Source organism: Sardina pilchardus, chromosome 20, assembly GCF_963854185.1.
Source record: "Sardina pilchardus chromosome 20, fSarPil1.1, whole genome shotgun sequence".
In the NCBI taxonomy this organism is placed as follows: Eukaryota; Metazoa; Chordata; class Actinopteri; order Clupeiformes; family Clupeidae; genus Sardina; species Sardina pilchardus.
In genome coordinates this window covers 10,830,826-10,852,460 of record NC_085013.1, presented here as the reverse complement: position 1 = coordinate 10,852,460, position 21,635 = coordinate 10,830,826, and the positions used below count along the sequence as shown (strand labels likewise).

General features: G+C 47.6%; 1 protein-coding gene across 4 annotated transcripts in view; it reads right to left on the bottom strand.

The window, feature by feature from the left end:
- Positions 1-96: 96 nt before the first annotated feature.
- sash1b (SAM and SH3 domain containing 1b) overlaps positions 97-21,635 on the bottom strand; it is an 81,530-nt gene continuing 59,991 nt past the window's right edge. For 2 of the 4 annotated variants that reach the window (XM_062523234.1, XM_062523236.1), the window contains exons 2-21: positions 19,914-20,042; positions 19,581-19,631; positions 19,357-19,406; positions 17,752-17,792; positions 17,304-17,390; positions 16,982-17,097; positions 16,377-16,475; positions 11,641-11,773; positions 11,211-11,397; positions 10,064-10,307; positions 9,519-9,593; positions 8,825-8,971; positions 7,745-7,874; positions 7,310-7,479; positions 6,283-6,492; positions 5,791-5,941; positions 5,389-5,520; positions 2,323-3,881; positions 1,895-2,026; positions 97-1,309 (exon numbers count right to left, since the gene is read on the bottom strand). In XM_062523234.1, coding sequence (XP_062379218.1) covers positions 1,268-1,309; positions 1,895-2,026; positions 2,323-3,881; positions 5,389-5,520; positions 5,791-5,941; positions 6,283-6,492; positions 7,310-7,479; positions 7,745-7,874; positions 8,825-8,971; positions 9,519-9,593; positions 10,064-10,307; positions 11,211-11,397; positions 11,641-11,773; positions 16,377-16,475; positions 16,982-17,097; positions 17,304-17,390; positions 17,752-17,792; positions 19,357-19,406; positions 19,581-19,631; positions 19,914-20,042 — 3,885 coding nt within the window. In that variant the 3' untranslated portion in view covers positions 97-1,267. Of the gene's footprint in view, positions 1,310-1,894; positions 2,027-2,322; positions 3,882-5,388; positions 5,521-5,790; positions 5,942-6,282; positions 6,493-7,309; positions 7,480-7,744; positions 7,875-8,824; positions 8,972-9,518; positions 9,594-10,063; positions 10,308-11,210; positions 11,398-11,640; positions 11,774-16,376; positions 16,476-16,981; positions 17,098-17,303; positions 17,391-17,751; positions 17,793-17,880; positions 18,068-19,356; positions 19,407-19,580; positions 19,632-19,913; positions 20,043-21,635 lie in introns of those variants that run through there. The other 2 variants (XM_062523235.1, XM_062523237.1) reach the window with 2 other exon arrangements.

Below are 21,635 nucleotides of genomic sequence, written 5' to 3'. Positions count from 1 at the left end.
CTTTGGCCTTAAAAAAAAAAAAAATCAAAACATCTGTAGCCAAAGGTCACACAAGGTTATGCAAACAATAATTAGACAATGCTTCATAATGGGTTTTATTTGAAATTGACTTGATTCAGACTGACAGATATGTCTCTGCATCTACTGGTCATAAAAATGTGTAGATGCTAAAATTATAAACAACTGTAGATCAAAATAATGCCTTAATAACAGTCAGTATTGATATTGGTGTGATGTATACAAAATAAATAAGTTATCTGTATTTGGACTGCATCTGTTTAATTTATTCAACTATTCTGATGGTGAGCATGTGTGGCACATCTTGAAACTACATTTCTTTTCCATATTTTTCATATAGATGTTGAATTCATTTAGGCTCTCAGATAGCTACAAAAGTCATGTACTGTACGCTACTATCAATTACAATTCAGGTTTTCTATAATGGTCTGCACAGTCACTTAAACACTGGACAGTAAAGGAACAAGGTATAGCCTACACTACAAATTTGGCTAACACATTCTAAAACAAATGCAGCAAATTATACCACCTCTTCCTAAGACTGCACAAATACAGTGGTTAAATATGCAACATTTACACATGTTGAACATTTATGAAAAGTCTCTCAATGATTTAGAAGGTGTTGTAATGCTCTAAGCCATGATTAGTCAGGTGTTGAATATTAACATACACATTGTCAGTTCCTCATGACTGTTAATGGGGAAAGCATTCTTCCTTTCCCAGGTGCTATGGAAAAAAAGAGTCCTGAACTGGAAACAATAACCCATCTTTGCTGGCTCCAGTCATCTCAATAGGCGCGTTTCCATTACCCTGGCTTCTCTTCTCTTAAAGAGCGCCCCCTGCTGGGGCAAATCAGTCCGTGTTCTGGCCAACTCCTCACATTGTCGACACAAACTGCATTTATCAGCAGTTCAACTTGACACCATTCTGGCCATAATCTCACTGAACATCTGTCTCTGGCCGTCTGTGTCCTTGGGGTCAGAGGATGACCAGAGAGAAGTCTTGCAGGAAGGATTTAAAGATGTTCAGGTCCTCTCATAGACATTAATTGAGCTATATACATGAAGTTCTGGAGTCTGTTGGAACTATTATTCTGGCAGTGGTGTGGATGATGGCAGTTATTTGTTGGGTAGCAAGATGGACACAGCATCACTGATAGGTCTATTTGAGTGAGGGGGATCCAGATGTGGGGGCCCCTGTGCTGAACTCTCAGGCCTACACCCTGCGAGGCAGCAGGAAATCCTGATGTCTACTTCATTGGACACACCGTGGACAGCCCTTTGGATGGGATCTGGAGAAGAGAAGAGACAGGGGAGAGAACATCATGAGGAGCTGACCAAAGAAACATGCGAGGTACTCAGCTGAACCAGAGAAAGAACCAGGGCGAAAACATGAAGCTGAGGTAATGGTCTGATTCAGTTCTGCTGGGTGGGCATGGGATTTGTTATATGCAGGCTGACGCATTAAGCAAACATTCACAGCTATAATCACACTCAGCACTAAATATTGTCATTGTGTCTATCCCTTTACAACCACAAACTGGAACAAGATGATCTCAGAAGGCGTTTTCATCTGGATTTATTTAGTCTTATTTATGCACTTAGCTGACACCAGTGTGATTTACAGATACCAACTGCAGCAGACAATTGTATTTATAAACCACCGCTCTCTCTAAGAGACATTTCTTAAATGCTTGACTGATTCAGGCTTATTGTCTCATTCAATTTCCATCATGTAATCTTTGCGGGTTTTAGTCTGTAGCAGAATAACACGATCTTCTGCTTTCTCAGCCTCATTCTTCTGAGACCCCCTATCTTTGACACTGATTTATCAGTCACAGTTAGGAAAGGTGCTGTGGCTATGAGGCGTCTCTTACAGCCATGCGGTGTTCCTTGTGGAGCTGCTGGACTCTGATCTGCTCCATGACTCTGGCTGTGTCCCCCAGAGCCTCGCTGAGCTCCTCCGAATACCTCTGGACCAGAGTGAGCGGGATCCCACAACGGCCATGCTGCAGGGAATGAAGACCACACATGAGCACAATGAATGAATGACCATCCATAAACACTGTGAGGATTCATAATCGTATTGGTAATATTTGTAATGCTGTGGATTACTGCTTACAATACAGTAAACAATTATGCAATGTTTTCAATATTTATTCCAGTCCTCCATAATATCACATCTCCATATTATCACATCACATCATGCTTGGAATTAAACATGTTGATGGTCACCAAATGACTTTCTATCAAATGAAATGAAGCAACATTGTTTCATTTTGTGTCCCATAACTCTGTACTGTACCTTGTCAGAGTAAGGCTCCTCAGAGAGGCAGATCCCCTCCGCTGCCAGCTTCTCCTCCACGAGGGCCTCCAGGTATCCCATGTTATCCTGCGTGCCCCTCCTGCCTGCCCCATGGAGCTTCCTGTGCGCTGGAGGTTCAGGGGTGCGGGGTGGCCGGGGAGGGCGGGGCGGTTTCACAGCCGGCCTGAGGTTCTCATTTCCCCCGGGACTCAGGGTGCTGCTCTGGTCAGCAGTGGAGGGATCCTCCGATGGCCTAGAGTGGACAGTGGTGAGGTGAGTGGCAGGAACCTGCTGATGGTCCCTGGCCGGTGGCTGTATTGAGCTCCTGCTGCTGGGCAAATAGTCTTTGGGTTTAGCAGGAATCGGGGGCTTGGTGCCCCTCTGGACAGCGGGTTTCTTGGACGGTGGAGTGACCGTGACGCGAGTCTGGCGGACCTCCGTGGAGACGGTGACCTTGGCAGGTGATGATGAGACATCCATCCGTTCAGGTGTCACAGGGCTCTGAGGACTGTGGGGCACGCTGCTCGAAGGCTGCTCTTCCGCTGCCGATGGACGGGGCATGTCTGTCAGCGTCTCAGACTGCTGCCATTCCCCAGCCAGCTCTTCAGCACAAGGGAGTGCAGGCTGTGATGGCTGAGCTGTTTCTGGTAAGGACGGAGCATTTGGCTGCATCCTCTCTGTTGATTCACACTCCAAAGGCTCTGTGGAGTGTGCCAGCTCGGCGTCACATGAAAGCGATGTGCTTCCATGCGTCGGTTCATCTGTTTGAGATGCGCAAGCTGCAGCTGGACGTGTCGATTCTTCCGCTTCGCATGCAAGCGATGCACTGGCTTGTGCTGGTTCGGTTGAGCACAACACACTTGGCCGTGACGGCTCCGCTGGCTCAGGGACACAGTGTGCAGATGGCAGCGTGTCTGATTCAGACGCTACAGCTGCACTGACATGTGTTGACTCCTCTCCGTCAGACCCTACAAGTGCAGTAGACTGAAGAGTCTCTTCTGCTGGTCCAGATGAACATGGTTCAGCGGGCTGACTTGGTTCTTCGGGTTCAGATGCAGAGGGCACTGGAGATGGTGAGGCCTCCACTGCATCACACGCATCAGGCACAGGCAACAGGACCGGCTCCACCGCTTCAGACGCACATGGCGCGGTCAGCTGTTCGGGTTCCTCTTCCTCACATGGAGATGGAGGTTCCAGGTCTTTCACTTCGGTCGGTTCTGTTGAATCCGGCTCCTCTGCGCTGCCACACGGCTCTTCCTGGAGCTCCGTCTCCTGGTGGACCTCCTCGGGGGACTGGTAGCACCTCCGGAACCCCAGGGCGGCGTGACTGCCCAGGGAGTCCAAGCTCTGGCTGAGGGCGCGGGCTCCCAGCATGTGGTCCTCCACTAGGCCCTGCAGGGTGGCTGGGCGGGGAGGGAGGGAGCTGGGCCTCTGGTCCTGCCCTGGAGGGACGAGGCTGAGGTGGGTAAGGGGGAGGCTGGGGGACTCGGGGGAAGGGAGGTGGCTGGACTCGAAGCCTGACGAAGACCTGCTTAAGTAAGATGTCTTTTTGATCCTCCCTATGAAAAAAAGCAGTTGTGTGCAAAACATATGTCTTAATCAAAAGCATCCACGGAGCATTTAACTTTTAACTTTTTACTTAAAATAAACTAAAGAAGATGAACAACTCAAATAAGTGTGCTGTGACCAGAAGAGCATGATGTGCAGAAGAAAGCAGATGTAGGATGGCAAGAAGACTTGGAGCACAGTATAGATGTGCAGTACAGATGTGCAGCAGCATGTCTGAGTTAAAGAGTGACTGACACGGGAGCCATTTTGAGGAGGTCAAAAAGAAGCAGGCAGCCAGACAGATGGAGGACAGAGCAGTTTATTCCACAGACTCTCCTAACCAAAAATGACATGAGGCACACCTCTCTCAGCACTGTTAACCCCCCAATCAACACCGGTCCCTTCAGTGCGTGCTCAAGAGCTTCCAGATCAAACTGGGTCCTGTCTTATGGTATATTCCAATGTCCAACTCTGATACAGTTTGACCAGCTGAGAACAGGCAGCTCCTGGTAATTAGTGTTTGCACTGGGAGATACTTGAACAGTAGCTGTTAACACAAACCCTTAACTCAACTAACTCCCACCTGTATGGGACAAGTACAGTATAGTTGTATTTTTTATTTTTTTTTAGTAAATATATCTCCTTTTGAATGGTTGCATATACTGTCAACATACATCTTTTTTAGGCACATCATAGGATATTGTGCAAGAATAAATATTTCCCACTTGAAAAAAAAAAGAAATATACACACACAAAGATGGCAAAAAAAGAAAAATAATCTAGAAAGAAAAAGAACAAGCAAGAAACACAGACATGTCAACTCTTCACAGAGGCTCACTGACATTCACAAAAGCACCATGAGAACTAGGGAGTTATGAAGACTAAATCCAAGCAAAATTGTACTGGCGATGAGTAAGTTAAGTACAGAGTCTTTTGTTTATTGCCCCACCACCCCGCCCGCCCCCACGCTATAGTTTCTTTAGTCACTCGCGGTCTTCAGCACTATCACAAAGGTCAGCAAGTGCCCACACCCCCGACGGCCCAGTGCCCCAAACTCCAAACCCACACCCACCACCAACCCCCCCCCCCCCCAAAATATCCCTTTAGCGAAACAGCCGAGACGCGCTCGGACTGCTGGAGTTCTACGCTTGTCTAAAAGCCTCCTGGTCCCTGGAGAGCTGGGCTGAGAGGTGGGCATGCTTGCAGATGAAAGACGGAGCACAGAGTCTGGATGATGAACGGGTGGAAGAAGAGGGTGATTCCTCTCCTCCTCCATCGCAGAAATGAAAGCAGAGGAAACGTGACAGAATGGCAGAAGAAAATGAGGCTTCAGAAAGAAGAGAGAAAGAGAGAGATAGAGAAAGAGAGAGAGAGAGAGAGTGACAGCTAGGTGCGGCAGTGGCGGCAGCACAGAGAAGGTCAGCGGAAGGTCGTCGCCGTCGGCTGCAGAGGCAAGGTGACCCGCCTCAAAGGTCGAAAGGTCACATGGGGCTCACGAGCGAGGCAGGCTGTCGTTACCGTTCTCCAGGTGCTCGGTGCTCTCGTAGCAGCCGGAGTCGCGGGGGGAGTCGCCGGTGGGGACGGGCCCCTCCAGGAGCAGCTTCTCCTGGGAGCCGCTGGAGCCTCCTGCCCTCTCAGGGTCACTGTTGCCTGGAGGAAGAGACAGCCATGGTTGACACAATATACGGTATGTATTTGCAGAAACATTTGCAGAAACATTTGCAGAAACATTTGAACCCTGGCATTCTATACACAACCTTACACAAATGGGGGAATATCAGGGGCAAGTTTATACACGAGGACTTCAAGGTTATTTTCAGAGTCGTCAGTGGTTATCAGCACATTAGCATCAGCGTGTGTGTGTGTGTGTGTGTGTGTGTGTGTGTGTGTGTGTGTTCATCTGTGTTTACTTGTACTTACTGTCATACTCCTGTAGAAGCTCCACGGCAGTCATGAGTACAGCCTTGTGCTGGGGGTCTCTGATATTGAGCTCCTCCAAGTCCTCTTCCTCCAGAAGCTTGAAGGTGTCCAGGTCCTCATAGCCATTGAACAAGAACGTCGGCATGTGTTCCTGAAAGAGGAGACACCACATTCAAGCCAACCAGTCCAACAGTCATACTCTGGTTATGGTATTGATACTAAAACATATGAATCTGCTGCATCCCAAAACCTTGTATGTATTATTTTATCCAACAAAACCAAGAGGTGAAAAAAGATAGAATATTTTAAGATTGCAGGTCGGGGCTGACTATCTATTCATGGGTCTCATCAGGTCCTTTTCAACAGGTGTATTAATCAAGCACCATGCAGTCTGCATTGATAATCATGGTGCTTGATTTTATACACCTGGGGAAAGGGACCTGATGAAACCCATGAATACACGCATGTTTAAAGAGTTGTTGTCATGGTTACTTTGAGGTTGATGCGCTCCAGGAGCTCCTCGACGGACGTGGGCTTGGGTGGACGGGCCTTCCTCCTGCGGCGGCTGCTCTTGCGCGGCTTCTCCTCCTCCTCGGTCAGCACGTCCACGTAGATGAACTTGAACGTGCCCACCTTGTTGTTCAGCAGGCCCATCCACGTGCCCATGGGCGGCTTGCTGATGATGTCGATCACGTCGCCTTTCTGTGGGAACACACCGCAGCATACAGTATCAATATACACGTATGATATACACGTCAATATATCATATACACGTCATATACACATCATCAGAGAATAAAATAAATTATTGAGATGCACCAACAAAATACATTTTTGAGGGAAACCAATCAAATTAAATGTTGAAGTGCGCCAACAGACTAGCTTTACTTTAGTCAGATTAGAGAACGGAGTCTAGTGGACTCATAATCCGAGCCATCAGCTATGAAGCCAGCAACGGAGACAACCGACAAATCTTACGAATGACAAATTTAATGTGTTTACTGTATGTCTATCCTTGTCATTAAGTCATTAAAGCACGTTCTTAATAGGCATGTCATGTGTTTGGCAAGTATCAATCGGTCAGTGGTCATGTTTAAAACCACCATGGGCTGTGATGCAATGTCCTGCAGCTGCTATTTCAAGGCCACTCTGAGATGCATCAAGCTGCAGTGGTTTTAGATTTCTAAAATGGATGCTGCTCTGATACTTTTGTCTGCTCTTTTGAACTATGTGGTCAGAGTGAGCGTGCACTTTCACTTCACTCTCTAATGGTGGCAGAGATCACTCACAGAAAGAGAGAGCACAAAGAGTTTCACAGTCAATACAGCCTGTCAGGTTGTTTTGGAGGATGTGAGAAAGTGTTTCCACATTGAATTTAACTTGAGTGCGTGCTTTTGAGTGCTTTCTGTGCAATGTGTGCAGGTCAGTGTATGTCTGTATAGGCGTCTAATGCATATATGTGTGTGTATCTGTCTGTCTATGTATCTGTCTGTGTGTATGGGATGAGAGCAAGTCTTACTTTGAGCTTCAGGGAGTCTGTGTCGTAAGGGCTCGGGGTGAAATCCGTGTGCACCTGCGCTCTGCCACAGAAGGGCCCGCGATACGGAAGCTCCTCTTCCTCGCCGTCCTCGGATTTGACGCTCTCCCGGTTACTGGCTGAGGAGTCTGTGGTGCTGACCGTTTGGCCACCTGGACACAACACAGCAAGGGACACAATAAGTCAGCTGTCTGGCTCTCGCGTACATGTGCATTCTAAACTACACTCAAATATTCAAACATGCATAAAGTGTGCATTCAGAAATACATAGGCAAATAAACAAAATACACAACACACAGATCACAATGAGAAAATGTGTTGTGCATGCATTCTAATACAACCCAAACACAAACTAACACAGACACACACACACACACACACACACACACACACACACACACACACACAGACACTTACTCATTGAACTCTGTCCACTCAGAGAGCTTCTGAGGCTCTCCACAGAGCCTCCAGACTTCAGCCGGGGTTTCTCTGGGGTGTCTGAGTCCAGAGGGGGAGACAGAGAGTTGCAGCCTCGAATAGGACTGGACTGTAGACCAGAGAGAGAGAGAGAGAGAGAGAACATGAAAAAGGGAGCGAGGAGAAATGCCCTCACTCATGTTATTACATACATATTCCCATAGAGGGCACTCCAGAGCTATGTAGATGGAATCACTTCTAATCTCTTGCATACATCCAACAATAACTCTATCAACACAATGAATGTCAATGTCAATGTCAATGTCAATTTATTTATATAGCACTTTAAAAAACAACCACAGTTGACCAAAGTGCTGTAAAACAAACAGTCAGACAAACAAGAAACATAGGGTAGCCTACATAAGACAACAGAGGCTAGACGGAGCGGCGTAGTCGCCAGCGTGCCCACCAAGCGTGACACCAAGACAAACAAACAAATCGCTACATAAAGAAATGCCGTACGGAGCGGCGTACTAGCCAGCGTACCCGTGGCACAAGACATACAAACACAGACATCAGACAAAAATCAACAAATAATAAAAACAACACAGACAAACACTCAAAAGACAAAGTTGGCACAAGACAAAAGATGCCGGACGGAGCGGCGTAATCGCCAGCGTACCCGTGACTCCAAGACACCAAGACATTACAAGACGGACAAAAAACAAACACAGATCAAATAAATAATAAAAGCAAACTAAATCAGAAAAGTCCACGCCAACTTATTAGTCCAAATGACTGCATCAGTAGACGGCCGATAAAAGTCCCAGGGCAATTTACTGCAGATCAGAAAATACAGTTCACTAGAACAAAATGTTTTTCTGGGAGCGAAATAAGAAATAAGAACTCCTGTTATGGCAATATTTGCACTGGCTGTGCCACAACAATGTATTCTTCAGATCTCAAGTATGCAAGCATCTAAAATATGTCCTTGCATAAAAAATGTGAAAGACGTTGTTGTGAGGTGAAGGAAAAGTGAGGGACTGGGCGCCTGGGGTCCAGCCGGAGGAGCTACAGTACCTGTTCAGAGCTGGCCGAGCTGTGGTACTTCTTGGAGATGCGTTTCCTCATGGTCTCTTTCACAGACTTGACCTTCTTCCCCAGAGAGACGCGCGTGGGGGTGGGGGAGCGAGAGAGCGCTCGCAGGCCGTCCTCGTCTTCTCTACCCTGCAGGTGGAAATGGGTCTTGAGGCACGTGCACGCGTTTCTGTTCCTATTCCGGTTGCGGTAGTTAGTCATCTAAACCCTATCAGACCTAAAGCATGCTTGTGCTCATGGTCATCTGTTGCATACTAATCAGATAAGATACAAAAACAGATGTGCTAATGTGTTCAAAATATGCCAGCTTCTGATACTTTGCAGCTTAGCAAGCTGTTATGAAAGACCGTACATTTCTTCAGGGTACAAAACAACATTCCTAAAATGTCTATGCCATTTATTTGGATAGCATAATCCCATTGTCTCCCTATTGCCAATTTTTCCACAAAGTAAATCATGGTATCAATGACAGTGGGCATAATTCAAAACATTACCATAAGATGATTCAACACAGTTTAATTGAATCACAGTATCATTTAAACAACCACAGAAACTGTCGCTTCTTTTTTAGCAATTGTTTAGAGTGTCTCTCCAGGATTATCATTTTCTGATAAAAAATGTTACCACGGCAACAGAGCTCTGTGAGGACAGGGTCTTTTGTGTGCTGTGTACTCACATGGGGGTCACACACAGTGCTGGGGGAATACAAGGGGCGGTTGCTGAGGTCGAACCCTCCAAAACTACAAGTCCTCTGTGGAACAAAACCAGATGGATGTCCAGTGAGATCATAATGCGTATGAAGCAGACAGCTAGTCATCTGTAGCACTGGAAAAATATTACACTGCTCTGGTTTGTTCAGCCCCCATTTGCCCATATATGACAGCACAGAAGCACAGTTCATAATTCAGCAAGCTTTTAGCAGGTTATGATGAGCACTGATGATCATTACTGGCTCAGCAAACACCTGGTAGGCCCATGTAATCTGCTTGGTTGTTTTCGACTATGCATGCACTATGTACTGTATGCTGTGTAGAGCACTTTTACACTGACCTTGCCTTCAGTGAGTTTGTGTCATATGTGCTGGCCTGTGTGTGTGTGTGTGTGTGTGTGTGTGTGTGTTTGGCACAGTAGATGGTAAACTTATGTCATGTGTGCCCGTGTGTATATACATGTGTGTGTGTGTGCGTATAGGCATGCCATACTGCTGGTGGTGCCACTCACCCCGTGGTAGTTGGGGTTTAGCCCTCGCCGCATCTCCCCCTCGGTGGCAGAGCGGGACATGTGGGGCTCGTCCTCACACCCCCCTTCCACTTCCGAGAAAGAGGAGCCGCTGCCCGCCTCCAGCACGCCCAGGGCCAGGGGGCTGCCCGCTCCTCTGCCCGCCATGCCCCCCGCTACGCCTCCCGTTCCCACCAGGCCTCCGATGCTGTTGGACTTCCCAAAGGCCCGCATCAGCTTGTGACTGCTGCAGGATCAACAGGAGAAACACTGCCTGGTTAATACTGTCTTCAGCCTTCAACATGAAGATACTCAGTGACAGCACTACCCTATCAAACCTGTATGAAACTAATGCTGTGACTGGCTAGAGAAAGAAGCCGTGTAGTTAAAGTGTTCTTAACAGTCTTCTGTTATAAACTGTTAAAAACACCTTTTTGTCCATTTTCGCTGGAGTTACACTTCCAACTTCCAAGAGTGAGTGTAGGTTGATATGTTGATGTTCTACGATGTTCGTGTTGCTGAGTTGACCCACAACGGCGCCGGCAACATGGTAGCATGTAGCATAGCACAAGCTAACCTAGCTGGTTTGTTGCAACGTAGTAGTATGGTGGCAGCATGGAGGGGAGTATCTCCAGGACGCTGGTTTCACTGTTAAGCCTTCATGAGGTGTCGTGGGCCTAACTTAACGAAACATCGGTGAATGAGGGTGCCTACTTGATAACTCCAATGACATGCTGTATACCATATACTGCTGTGGGATTGGCCATCTGTCTTGTGTTTGTGACCATTGGTTAACATATTGGTGGTTAGCCTGCTTCTTTAAGTTAATTTTGGACAGAGGCTTCTTAATGTGTGTTTGCCTTGGATTTTGGCACAAGGGATTTTAACATCTAATCCTGTGTATTAATGTAATGCTAATTTGGAATTTTGTGTTTACATACAAACACCAATAAACATCCCAGTCACAAATGTAGAATCTACCAAACTAGTTCTTGACTCTATTCAGCATAATATATCTTGACACTGAGATACAGTTTGACTCTCAGCCATTTCCAAACTCTCTAAGTAAACCTGCGTGTGTAGCTCTGACTGTGTGAAAAATGTGTGGTCGGTGCTGACTCATTATTTGGGTCCAAGGTGTGGTGTGTACCTGTAGGTGTCCAGGCTGCTGGAGGAGGGCGAAGTGGTCAGGCTGTCAGAGTCTCCATCCAATGAGAGCTGCTCCTGCAACACCGAGGCCAGCCCGTCGCCCTGGGAGACCAGCAGCTTCCTCTGCACACCTGAGTAGATGGGCGTGGCCTCCTCGGTGGAGGGAGAGGCCTCAGAGCTGCCACACTCTGGGGCAGAGGGAACGGAGAGGAGACACATCAAAAGAGCAGCTCTCCACTACCAATGGACCCACATATGAACACAACATTAAATGCATGCTTGTCTTGAGAGAGGTTGACTCAAAGATGAACAATACAAAAAAGGCATTTACAGGCTGAAATCCGTAAACAGTCGGATGTGTGTCTAAGATGATGTGCTAATATCTGTGCATGGCCACAGGTGCAGCAAAACATCACAGTGACAGTGCCCACCTCTAGAGCCAGGCTTCTTGGACTCGTCGATGCGGATGAGCTTCTTGCGGACGCGGCGTGTCGAGTTGACCAGCTTGTGCAGCCTGCGAAATGTGACCGAGTCCTCGAGCTCGTCATCGGACTGCTCCCTCGACTGCGAAACAACAGAGTTTGATCAAGGCACTGTTCAGAAGTGTCACACAGGCCTGAAATGGCACTGCACTGTTACCAAGTAACATTCTGTTAACAATCGTACATTTACACTCGTTTGGGGAGGGAGTAGCTCACAATGACTCAGTAGCTCATAATATACAATAATATACTGCACAATCAAATTGACCAAAATAAAGTCTATTTAGTTATTATAGTTTATTTACAGAAGTCTGTTGCTGCTTTGGTTTTGCATGCGTCAGATGGGTCTCTGATACTGAAACGCACCCCATTATGGTAGAACGTGGTCGGTTGTGAGAGTCCCTCACCAGAAGATAACCTCTGGTGCTTGGGCCCCCCCTCTTGAGCTGTGGTGTGGACTCTCCTTTACTGTAATAGCACCACATGTCGTGTCATTTCGCATTTGAAACGTGTGGGTTGTCTATTCTGGGTCCCACGATCACCTTGTAATTTCCCCGTGCAGCGCAGCAGACACTGTTTATTTAAACATGGCCGACTCCTGTGCGCCAGCCTGTGCGGAGTGGGTAAGGGCATGGGCTCGGAGACGGAAACAGTGCTGATTTTAAATGACGCCAGTGGCATGAGTCACCCGTATACATAGCGCATTATGTAACGGAGTGAATTATCACCCCCTCCATTATCCCGGGCAGTGTACCTCTACACACTGCCAGCTGTCAATCAAATGCCACTCACACAGGGCTCTATTGATGCTTGCAGTGTTAACAGCTCGTGATTGTCCATCTTTGCGCTGTGTCTGTGGTGCCAGTGAATAATCTGACATATGAAGCAGCCATGGAGCCCAAACGTTTAATGGCTTGGGCAGATTACAATTTTTTCTACGAAGATATTTTAGGATTGACCATGTCAGACTACACGATCATAAAATCTAAAATTGTGCCACGTCTTCATTACGAGATCATGTAGCCTATTGTTTGCATCGAGTGTTGCCATAAGGACGGAGTCAACAGTATCACAGGAGATTCCCCAAAACTTTGGACATGCTATATTTTTCATGTCGTGTTGTGGTGCGCCACAGACAATAAATGGCTGATGTCACATTACAAGACAAGTTTCAAACATTCCTGACCTTTCACATTGAGGCACAATGCTGGAAATGCATTGGCTACGACAAAATCAGGGCAAAAATTGGGATGAAATCGTGCAATCTGACAAAGTCTGAGGACATGTCTCTACAGTTCTTGACTCACAACGCATTTCTTTTGATCTGTGAGCAGAATAGACATATGTATATTGTTGTCTGTAGGCCATCCCTCCCCAAATCTGACCCTGTATACGGCCGTTTCTCATCGTTTCAAAGCAGCAGGAGCAGACATGGTGTTGTGTGTGTAGTCGCCAGCATGCCTCAGCAAGCTTGGCGAGCGAGAGGCCTTGAGGGTTATCTGCCCCTATTCCGCCCACGTTCAGCTGTCCCACTCCGTAGTACTGACCGGAGGATTTGTGTTCGCAAACACACTACAGCCAGTGACCTCTTGTTCTTCTCAAGGGTCAGCACATCCACTTGCCTGCTCTCCCTTTCCCTTTCGCGCCTGACGGGGCACCTTTTCTGGAAGCTTCTGCCTGATACGGGTCATCAAATATTTATGTTGACAAAAAAAAAAGCTCACACGCAGTTCTAAATGTTTGTGGCGGTGCAGCTCTGAATACCCCCCCCCCCCCCCTCACCCGCAGCAAATGAGGCTAGCAGTGCGACGTGTTTCCCAGCAGTGGCTATAACCGGCCTCGGCCCTCTTTGTGGTCTCCACAGTGAACAGAGTGAGAGCCCTGTGCACCACAGCGCTGGCTATTTGTGTGCCTCGTGGTTAAATAAGGTTTCATCTCTCAGAAGTACAGATATAAACCACTCTCTATAGCTCCGTGGGTCACTGCTGCGACAGCACAGGTGGCGTGGTGAGAGTGAGATACAGAGGGGGGGTGGCGGTGGTGGTGGTGGTGGTGGTGGTGGGGAGGGGGGTCCTAAGAATCAGCGTGCAGAGACAACGATGACCTCTGGAGGTTTCTTGAGCTCACAGGAGGAAACGTGTGTTCAAAGGACACGTGATATCTAAGTCTGAAATGACCAAAAGTGTTATGACCAAAAAGAGGACCTGTGTTACATACCTTCCTACCATGAAAACTGAAGTCAGTTGCTCTCAGTTTCTCAATTGGTCAGCCTTACAATCATAAATATTTATTGCGGTACAGCTTTCGTTCCCTTTTCTTGTCACAGTAAACCAAAAGCCATGGCTAATTTTCATGTGCTGTTTCACACTTTTTTCCTCATAGATTGTCTACAAAGCGTGAGAACCAGCTCCTTCTATTCTTGTCAGGAATGTGGCCGGTAGCCTGTTTGTGGAAGAATACATCACTGCGAGTATTCCCAAACAGCAGCAGAACAAAAGGTAACATGCGGTTTTTGGGTGCTACTCTACTGAGGAATTCCAGTGCGCGAGCGCTACCTCATGCCCTCGCCAAAACAATTCAAAAATGGCCCGAGGGGTGAGATACGATCAGGGGGAGAGAATGAGAGAGAGAGAGAATGGAGAGAGAGCAGAGAGAGAGAGAGAGAGAGTGGCAACACTGACATGGTAACACAAAGAACTAACCAGGAATCAGTTGCATAATGATGCTATGTCAGCAGAAACACTCACAACACACACACACACACACACACACACACGCACACACACACAAACAAACATCCACACACCACTGCCGCATGACTTCACCCACAGAGCTCTGCTGGCCCGGTCCGCCAGAATGCTAGCACGCTAATGCTAACGGCCACCGCACTGAGATGAATGGTCCTTGGCCTAGCGCTCGCTAACGGCTGGCACAGACTAGCAGGGCAGGCCCACTGCCGTGCCTCTGTGGCATTCATCTTCCAAAAGAGACTAAATGTCACAGCTATGCCGCTGTGTCATGACGAGCCGCGGCCACATAATTGCTACATTCCAGATGGGTATACAATTACCAGTGTCCTCACACACAGGTCACACACACACACACACACACACACACACGGTGGAAAAATGAGGAGAGCAAACCAGAGACAAACTGCTTCTTCATTCTCGGCGCGGTGTTTGCCAGGGGACAGGAGAGAGACAGATGGAGAAAAGAAAGGTAGCGCACGAGGTGGAGAGGACAAACAGAGACGGATGGATGGATGGATGGATGGAAAGAGGGACGAAGAGATGGAAACTGTGAAGATGGAGTGAGAGTGTTTACGAGACGCAGAATGGACAGAGACAAATCCTCGATGAGACACAACAATGAGAGAGAGAGAGAGAGTGAAAACAGAGCAGAGAGGAGGAGAGCTGACGAGCGATGAACAGGAGGACACACAGCCACAATATGATGGCAGGATGCCACAACAAATAGAGTATGAAGGAGACCAGCAGACCAACACTGGGAGAAAAACAGAGGGACTGATGAACTGAGAATGCGATGGAGAGAGGGAGCGGAGCGAAGCGATGTGAGAGCGAACCCCCCCCCCCCCCTCTCTCTCTCTCCCCCCGCAGGAAAAGAGCTGCGGGCTGCAGAACAGAGGCTCAGGCCTGCATTCAGCTCCCACTGCAGCACAATGGGGGCCAGAGCTTTCAGCTTTCAGCCACATGAATACAAACACAGCCTGCAGGCCCAGCCACTGGGCGAGAGAGAGGACCCTGTGTACCAGTGTGTGTGTCTGTGTGAGTGTGTGTGTGTGTTTATGTGGGACAGAAAGAGAGAGGCCACCAGCACACAGAGAGAGGGGAGCTCTTACAGAGATGCGTAGAAAAACAGAGCAAAACAAAATGGAGGTATTGGAGCTGAGCTAAAGCCAGATATGTCATGTGTATGTTGGGATTGGAGGGGGCCATGTGGTCACACTCATCACAGGTCATTGCACCTGCGGTCCCAAACACCAACACACAAATAGGGGGCCTGCCAGTGGGAGAAGCCCCCCCCCACCCACCCGCTGTGCTCAGCCTTCAGTACTTTTGCATCCTCTGTGAGCACTAGTGTAGGCCTGCAGTAGTGTCCCTTAGGGAGCTCCCAGTCTGTAGGAGGCCTCATCACTACACCTTTTCTCTGATGTTTATCTCATCACCGCTAGCTCGGTCTGGGAGATCTCGAGGTGCTTGCACACCGCCCAACACAAACACCTACACTACCAGCAAACACCATCAGTTGGGTCAGTGCGTGTTCATGGTCAGTCTGTGCTTGTTGGATGGTGTTGTTTGAGTTAGACGTCCAGAAGTCGGTCTTCTCATTTACTGTCTGGGCAGTTGTGGATCATGCTGCAGCAGAGTTAGACAGCTGAACAGAGATCTCTTACCAGGGACGTTAATATGAGCCAGGGTGCTTGACCAGATGTGGCACGCAATCCCTTGTTTACTGGATGTTCTTCATTCAACTTTGATATGAGTCAACAATCAAAGTTTTTTTTTTGAAGTCTCAAATTCTGTCTATGAACAACCACATAGACAGAAACACAAACCTGGGTGTCTAATAATATCTCCAGAACCTTGAATATTTCATCCTGTGGTGATTATTTGAGCTACATGTAACTGTTATTGTCTGGGCTGGAGGCCTGTGGTCCTACTCACGTTGCTGTTGGACTCGGTGATGGAGGGGCTGGAGCTGTGGTTCCACTCGGCCATGTCGCTGCTGCCGGCCTGGCGGCTCTGGCTCTCAAACTCCTTCAGCTGGCCAACGCCGAGAGAAAGGGGACAGAGAGCGGAGGAGAATGGTTGAGCCACTGATTGATTGACTCCTTTTTTTTTTGACTACTCATAAACCCGAGGGGCAGACGAGGCAGACAAAGACACAAACACAGACCGATACTGTGCTCTCAAGAGAGGCATGAAAACAATGGGCTCTTTTAACAGGCGGATAGCTGATCTATGAATGGCATTAACCATAATGAAGCTGCAAAATTGGACACTTTTTACTGCAGAAGAAACACACACGGTAGGAAAAAAAAGGCACGAGTGCTGAAATAAAATGCTACAAGGCTTTTATGGGGGTATAAAACGGAAGGTAGACTGTGGAAAAAGTGTCATGCATTTTCAAAAAAACAAATCACCACAAAGAATGTAAAAAGATAAAATAAAAAAAGCCTGCAGCTGATATGGGTTTGTTAGTGAGCAAGCGCTCCTGTTATCAGCGTCACACTGAAGTGCTGTGGCAGGCTGCGTCAGCGCGCTCCTACCCGTGCGAGAGCCTCCTCCACGGTGATCATCCGCTCCTTCACCATCATCATCAGCTGGATCCGCTCCTCGTCACTCATGGTGATCTCGCTGGCCACGAAGCCCAGGTCCTCCCCCCCTGGGCCACAAAGGTCATAGGTCACAACACTGCCTTCTCCATCATCACCTCCACCAACACCACCACCAACAACAACAACAAGTTTTACACTTGACATGATGAAGGTCATTGTGGGGGCCATGTCAGCTAGTGCTGCAGAGGGTTAAGGGTTATCTCATATGGCTGTGCCCAGAACAGTTATTTGCAAGAGTAAGCATGAGATGCACCTTTTGACATTTGTCTTCCAGCTCCTTTCTGCGACTTGCGGAAATTCTGCCAAAAAGATTTGTTCTTCTTTCTGCTGTCAGCTTTTCCTGCAAGGGGGGAGAATTGGTTGGGGTAAGCTAGGACTTGATGGATGAGGACACTGAATTAAGGGGGCCAACTGCTGGGTATTTTTAAAGACAGGATAGTCAGCACTTGGCAGCAAAATAGGCTATCAAATATAACAACACTGACGGTCTGTACAGTTAATGTTCCTGAAATGGATATGGCAAGATCTGTCATCGGAAGCTTTTATTATAGGCAACAATCAACTACGTGCCAATGCACACACAATTCATGCAGACTCCTCACACACACACACACACACACACACACACACACACACACACACACACACACACACACACACACACACACACAAATACACAAAACATAAGAGGGCAAGCTTACCTCCTATGCCATCTTCAGAGCTGGACTTGTGCATCGACAGCCTACAAACAACCCAACAAAAAAAGTGTTACTCAAATGCACCCAAAACTCTGACGAACAGCAATCTCAGGCACTTGTGTGTCCCATCACCTGTTCTCCAACACTATTCTCCTCATTCTGCTCGGGTCATCTCTCAGTCAAAGAAGAAAAAAAAAAGTCTTCTTCCTCTCCTCCCTCTCTCCCACCCGTACTCTCCACCCTCCCTCTCTGTCTTTCTCTCTTTCTCTTTCTCTCTCTTCTTCTCGTCCTCAAACTCTTCACTTCCTTCTCTCCCTTGGCCTCTCTCTCTCTCACACACACACACACACTCTCTTTGCTCTTTCCCTCCCTGGCTCTGTCTCTCTCCTGTGGGCTCCTGTGCGCTGTGCTGCGCGGGGGCTTGTTGTCCGCTGGCTGGGATGTGACAGCTTTGGCCGGGGCTCCCCTGCAACAATAGGGGCTTTTCACGCGCGGGCCACCGCTTTTCACCGCGCGCATTCCTCTCGCGCTCAGCTGACGCATGCTGCTGAGGTTAGCGACTATCACTCCCCCTCGGGCCTGCAGGGACACGGGCTGGCCAGGTGAGGGCGCATGCCTGCTCGGGCCAACAGGTGAAGGTGACTATAGTTCACCCCAGTCATATTACAAGAGCGCTCTTGTTGCCTAAAGTCATTTGAAAAACAGTAGTCTACATTTAGAGCACATGTATAACCCTGGTCTTTCTGTCAGAATATTAAAAGGAAAGGTTGAAGCAGTTAGAATTTATGTGATTTCGGTTTGAGCTTGCTTATACAGTATGTGTGATATTTATAAACCTCTTGTGCTCTCAACCTCTCACTAACCCTCATGATTAAGCAGCGGATTTCCGTCTCATCCAGGATGAATCACAGGGAACAGCGGTGATTCAGTGATCATGGCTGTGTCATGGCTTCCTGTGTCATGGACAGTGACCCTACGTGAGTACACCTGCATTAAGGGACTTTCCAACGGCCATTCCCATCTCCTTATCACCAGTTGACATACATGATACCCCCCAACACAAACACATACACACACACACACAGGACGGACTATATCAATGCGTGTGACCCATTGTACCTCACCCTAGTGACAAGACTACTTATCATCACAACCTCCTCACCCCCACCCAGCTCTTCAGTGGCTGAAGTATCCCCCACGCACACAATCACAGGAAGGAAGTAGACTGTGTGTGTGTGTGTGTGTGTGTGTGTGTGTGTGTGTGTGTGTGTATGGGAATAAGGGGCCATCTGAAGGGTCAGCAGGAAATGCACGAAGCCCCATTTCCACATGCTGAAAGGACAAGGGATGTGGTGGGGTTGGGATGCTGGTCTGCTGTGTGATTCTCAGAGCAATACAGTACATATTTGGAGGTTGCCAGAACACGCGGAGATGGCTAGCAGGCCTGAGTGAGTAATCCTAGCTTCGGCTGGGACCGATTACTTAAACAAAAGTCAGCAAAGCACACCTGATATGTCTGTCAGGCAAACTACATGCAAAGAAAACCCACTCTGAAAAGATGGAGCTATTCATACAGGTGATTCAGATAGTGGTTCAGAAGATGCTTACTTTCTCTCAGTCTCTGGGGTGGACATGGCACTGTTGAAGCCCAACGATTCCTGTGAGGATGCACACAGATCACTCAGATCACACACAACACTACAACAAAAGCCACATCACCCACACAGTCTCCTGTAGCAATTCACATATTACTAAATATCTTCAGGAATATCATGTGTTAATTTCATTGACTTATTTTAAAGTTTGTGTATTTTTTATGCATTTTGACTTACCTGTATTTCTGATCTCAGCTGCAGAGAGGTTGAGATGGGCTCGATCTTGGCCTGCAGGACAGGAGCGAGGAGGAGAGAAGAGGAGAGAAGAGTGTGAGCTTAGGGGTGTCTCAGGGGACCCACATTTCAAAATATATGAATGTTCTGCATTAACGCACAATCGAGGGCGTCGAACAGTAATGCATCAAATCCTTACGGACGGAATGGAATGCTTTGTTTTGGTGTTTAATATAGGCTGTGAATTAAACCAGCTGTGCAGCACATTTACAGTACAAACACACAGTACTCTTTCACACACACACACACACACACACACACACACACACACTGTACCGTTTCAGTGTCCTGCGCCACCTTGCGCTTGCGTAGCTCCTCCATCCTGTTGCAGACGTCGCTGTAAGAGGTGCTGTAATATTCCGAGTACTCCTGTGCCAGATCCTCAATGTTCCCAAGAGAGCCATCCTGCAAGAAATGAGACAAAGTGCAAACACATGCTCATCAGCACATACAAAAAGAATTTCAGTAAAACAACCCAAACAACACACAAACACACGCACGTACATGTACACACACAGACACATACACACACACACACACAGACACACACAGACACACACAGACACACACACCGCAAATAGAAAGTAATAGTGGGCTATTACAGGAAATGCCATGGTTGCATGTTCGTGGAAGAGGTCTTCAATTGTCCTCTGGGCAGAAGTCACGTTTAAGTTTTGCTTTTAAGTGGAAATTCTGCAAGAAGCCGCATTTGACTATTTCCACCAAGGGTCCGACACTAAAACAAACAAACCGGCGCAATTCCTCAATTCCTCACAGGTACACACGATACAATACTTCTGCCACGAGCTGAAAGGTAAACGCAGACACTATTTGCCAAGCTGCTGGAACTTGCTGCTGGTCATATCAATCATTCTCGAAAACAATAGGGTGGATAAGTATTTCAACAATAATGAAAACAATGTACAACACCCCCCCCCACACACACACACACATGCACGCACGCACACAGTTGAGTTGCACTCAGCTGTGAATCCAGACAGGTCATGACGCAGTAACCCCCTCTCGAGCCTCTTCTGAGTTCCTTCATCCATAAATCTCACCGGGCAACTCGAGAACACATCCAGCAGTGTCTGCCACAGGCATCCACTTCCTCACATTGTACTGCGCGCGCCCCCAATGACCTCTGAGTTACAGAACCCATCCACACACAGGAGCATCACATGACCTTTCAGACACATGGACGAGTGTGTCACGTCCATAATCTTGAGGACCACTGGCCAGGTTTGCCTGTGGGGGAAAGTGCGTGGAACATCACGCCAGAGATGATGGTGTGCATTTTAGGGGAAGAGATATGATGACGGCACTTCAGGCCCAACTGGACATGCCTGGTGATTCTAGAGCGTTCAGTCAATACAGAGGACTAGACCTGGCATTCCTTGAAAGCAGACGCATATGGCCTCAAGGCCACCTTGTAACCTTTAAGAAATGTCAAAAACAATTTTGTTCACCTGGCACAAGAGGTGGAATGTCAAGGGTTGCGAGTTGCCCACAGACACTGTGTTGTCATTAGGCTACACCGACTGTACTATACTGGCACTAACACAATACCATCTTCAAACAGACTGAAAATGGAGGAGGAGAGAAATGGTGTTTTTTTTTTTTTTTACAGAAACTCTGTGGAAAGGCATGTGGTCGATAAAGACCCTGGAGCCTTGGAGTGGAAAGAATTCAAGAGCATTGGTTATGACATGATAATGATAATATTGCTACATAAGTGGTGCAAACCAAGGGGATTGTTATTCCTACCACAAGAACTCAGTAGGCTGCCTCAAGGTTGTTTCCGAAACAACCTTGAGGCAGCTTTCCACTGTGAACATTTTCTACTCTAGTGGGTATAAAACCATACGATGGTCCCATATAAATTGCCCTCTTCACGTGGTGAAATGTTAAGAATAGGCTACAGCAAATGGCAACTCGTTAACTCTTTCATGGTTTTGAGAAAACTATTCAGGTAGCCTACGCTCGATGTTAATTTAA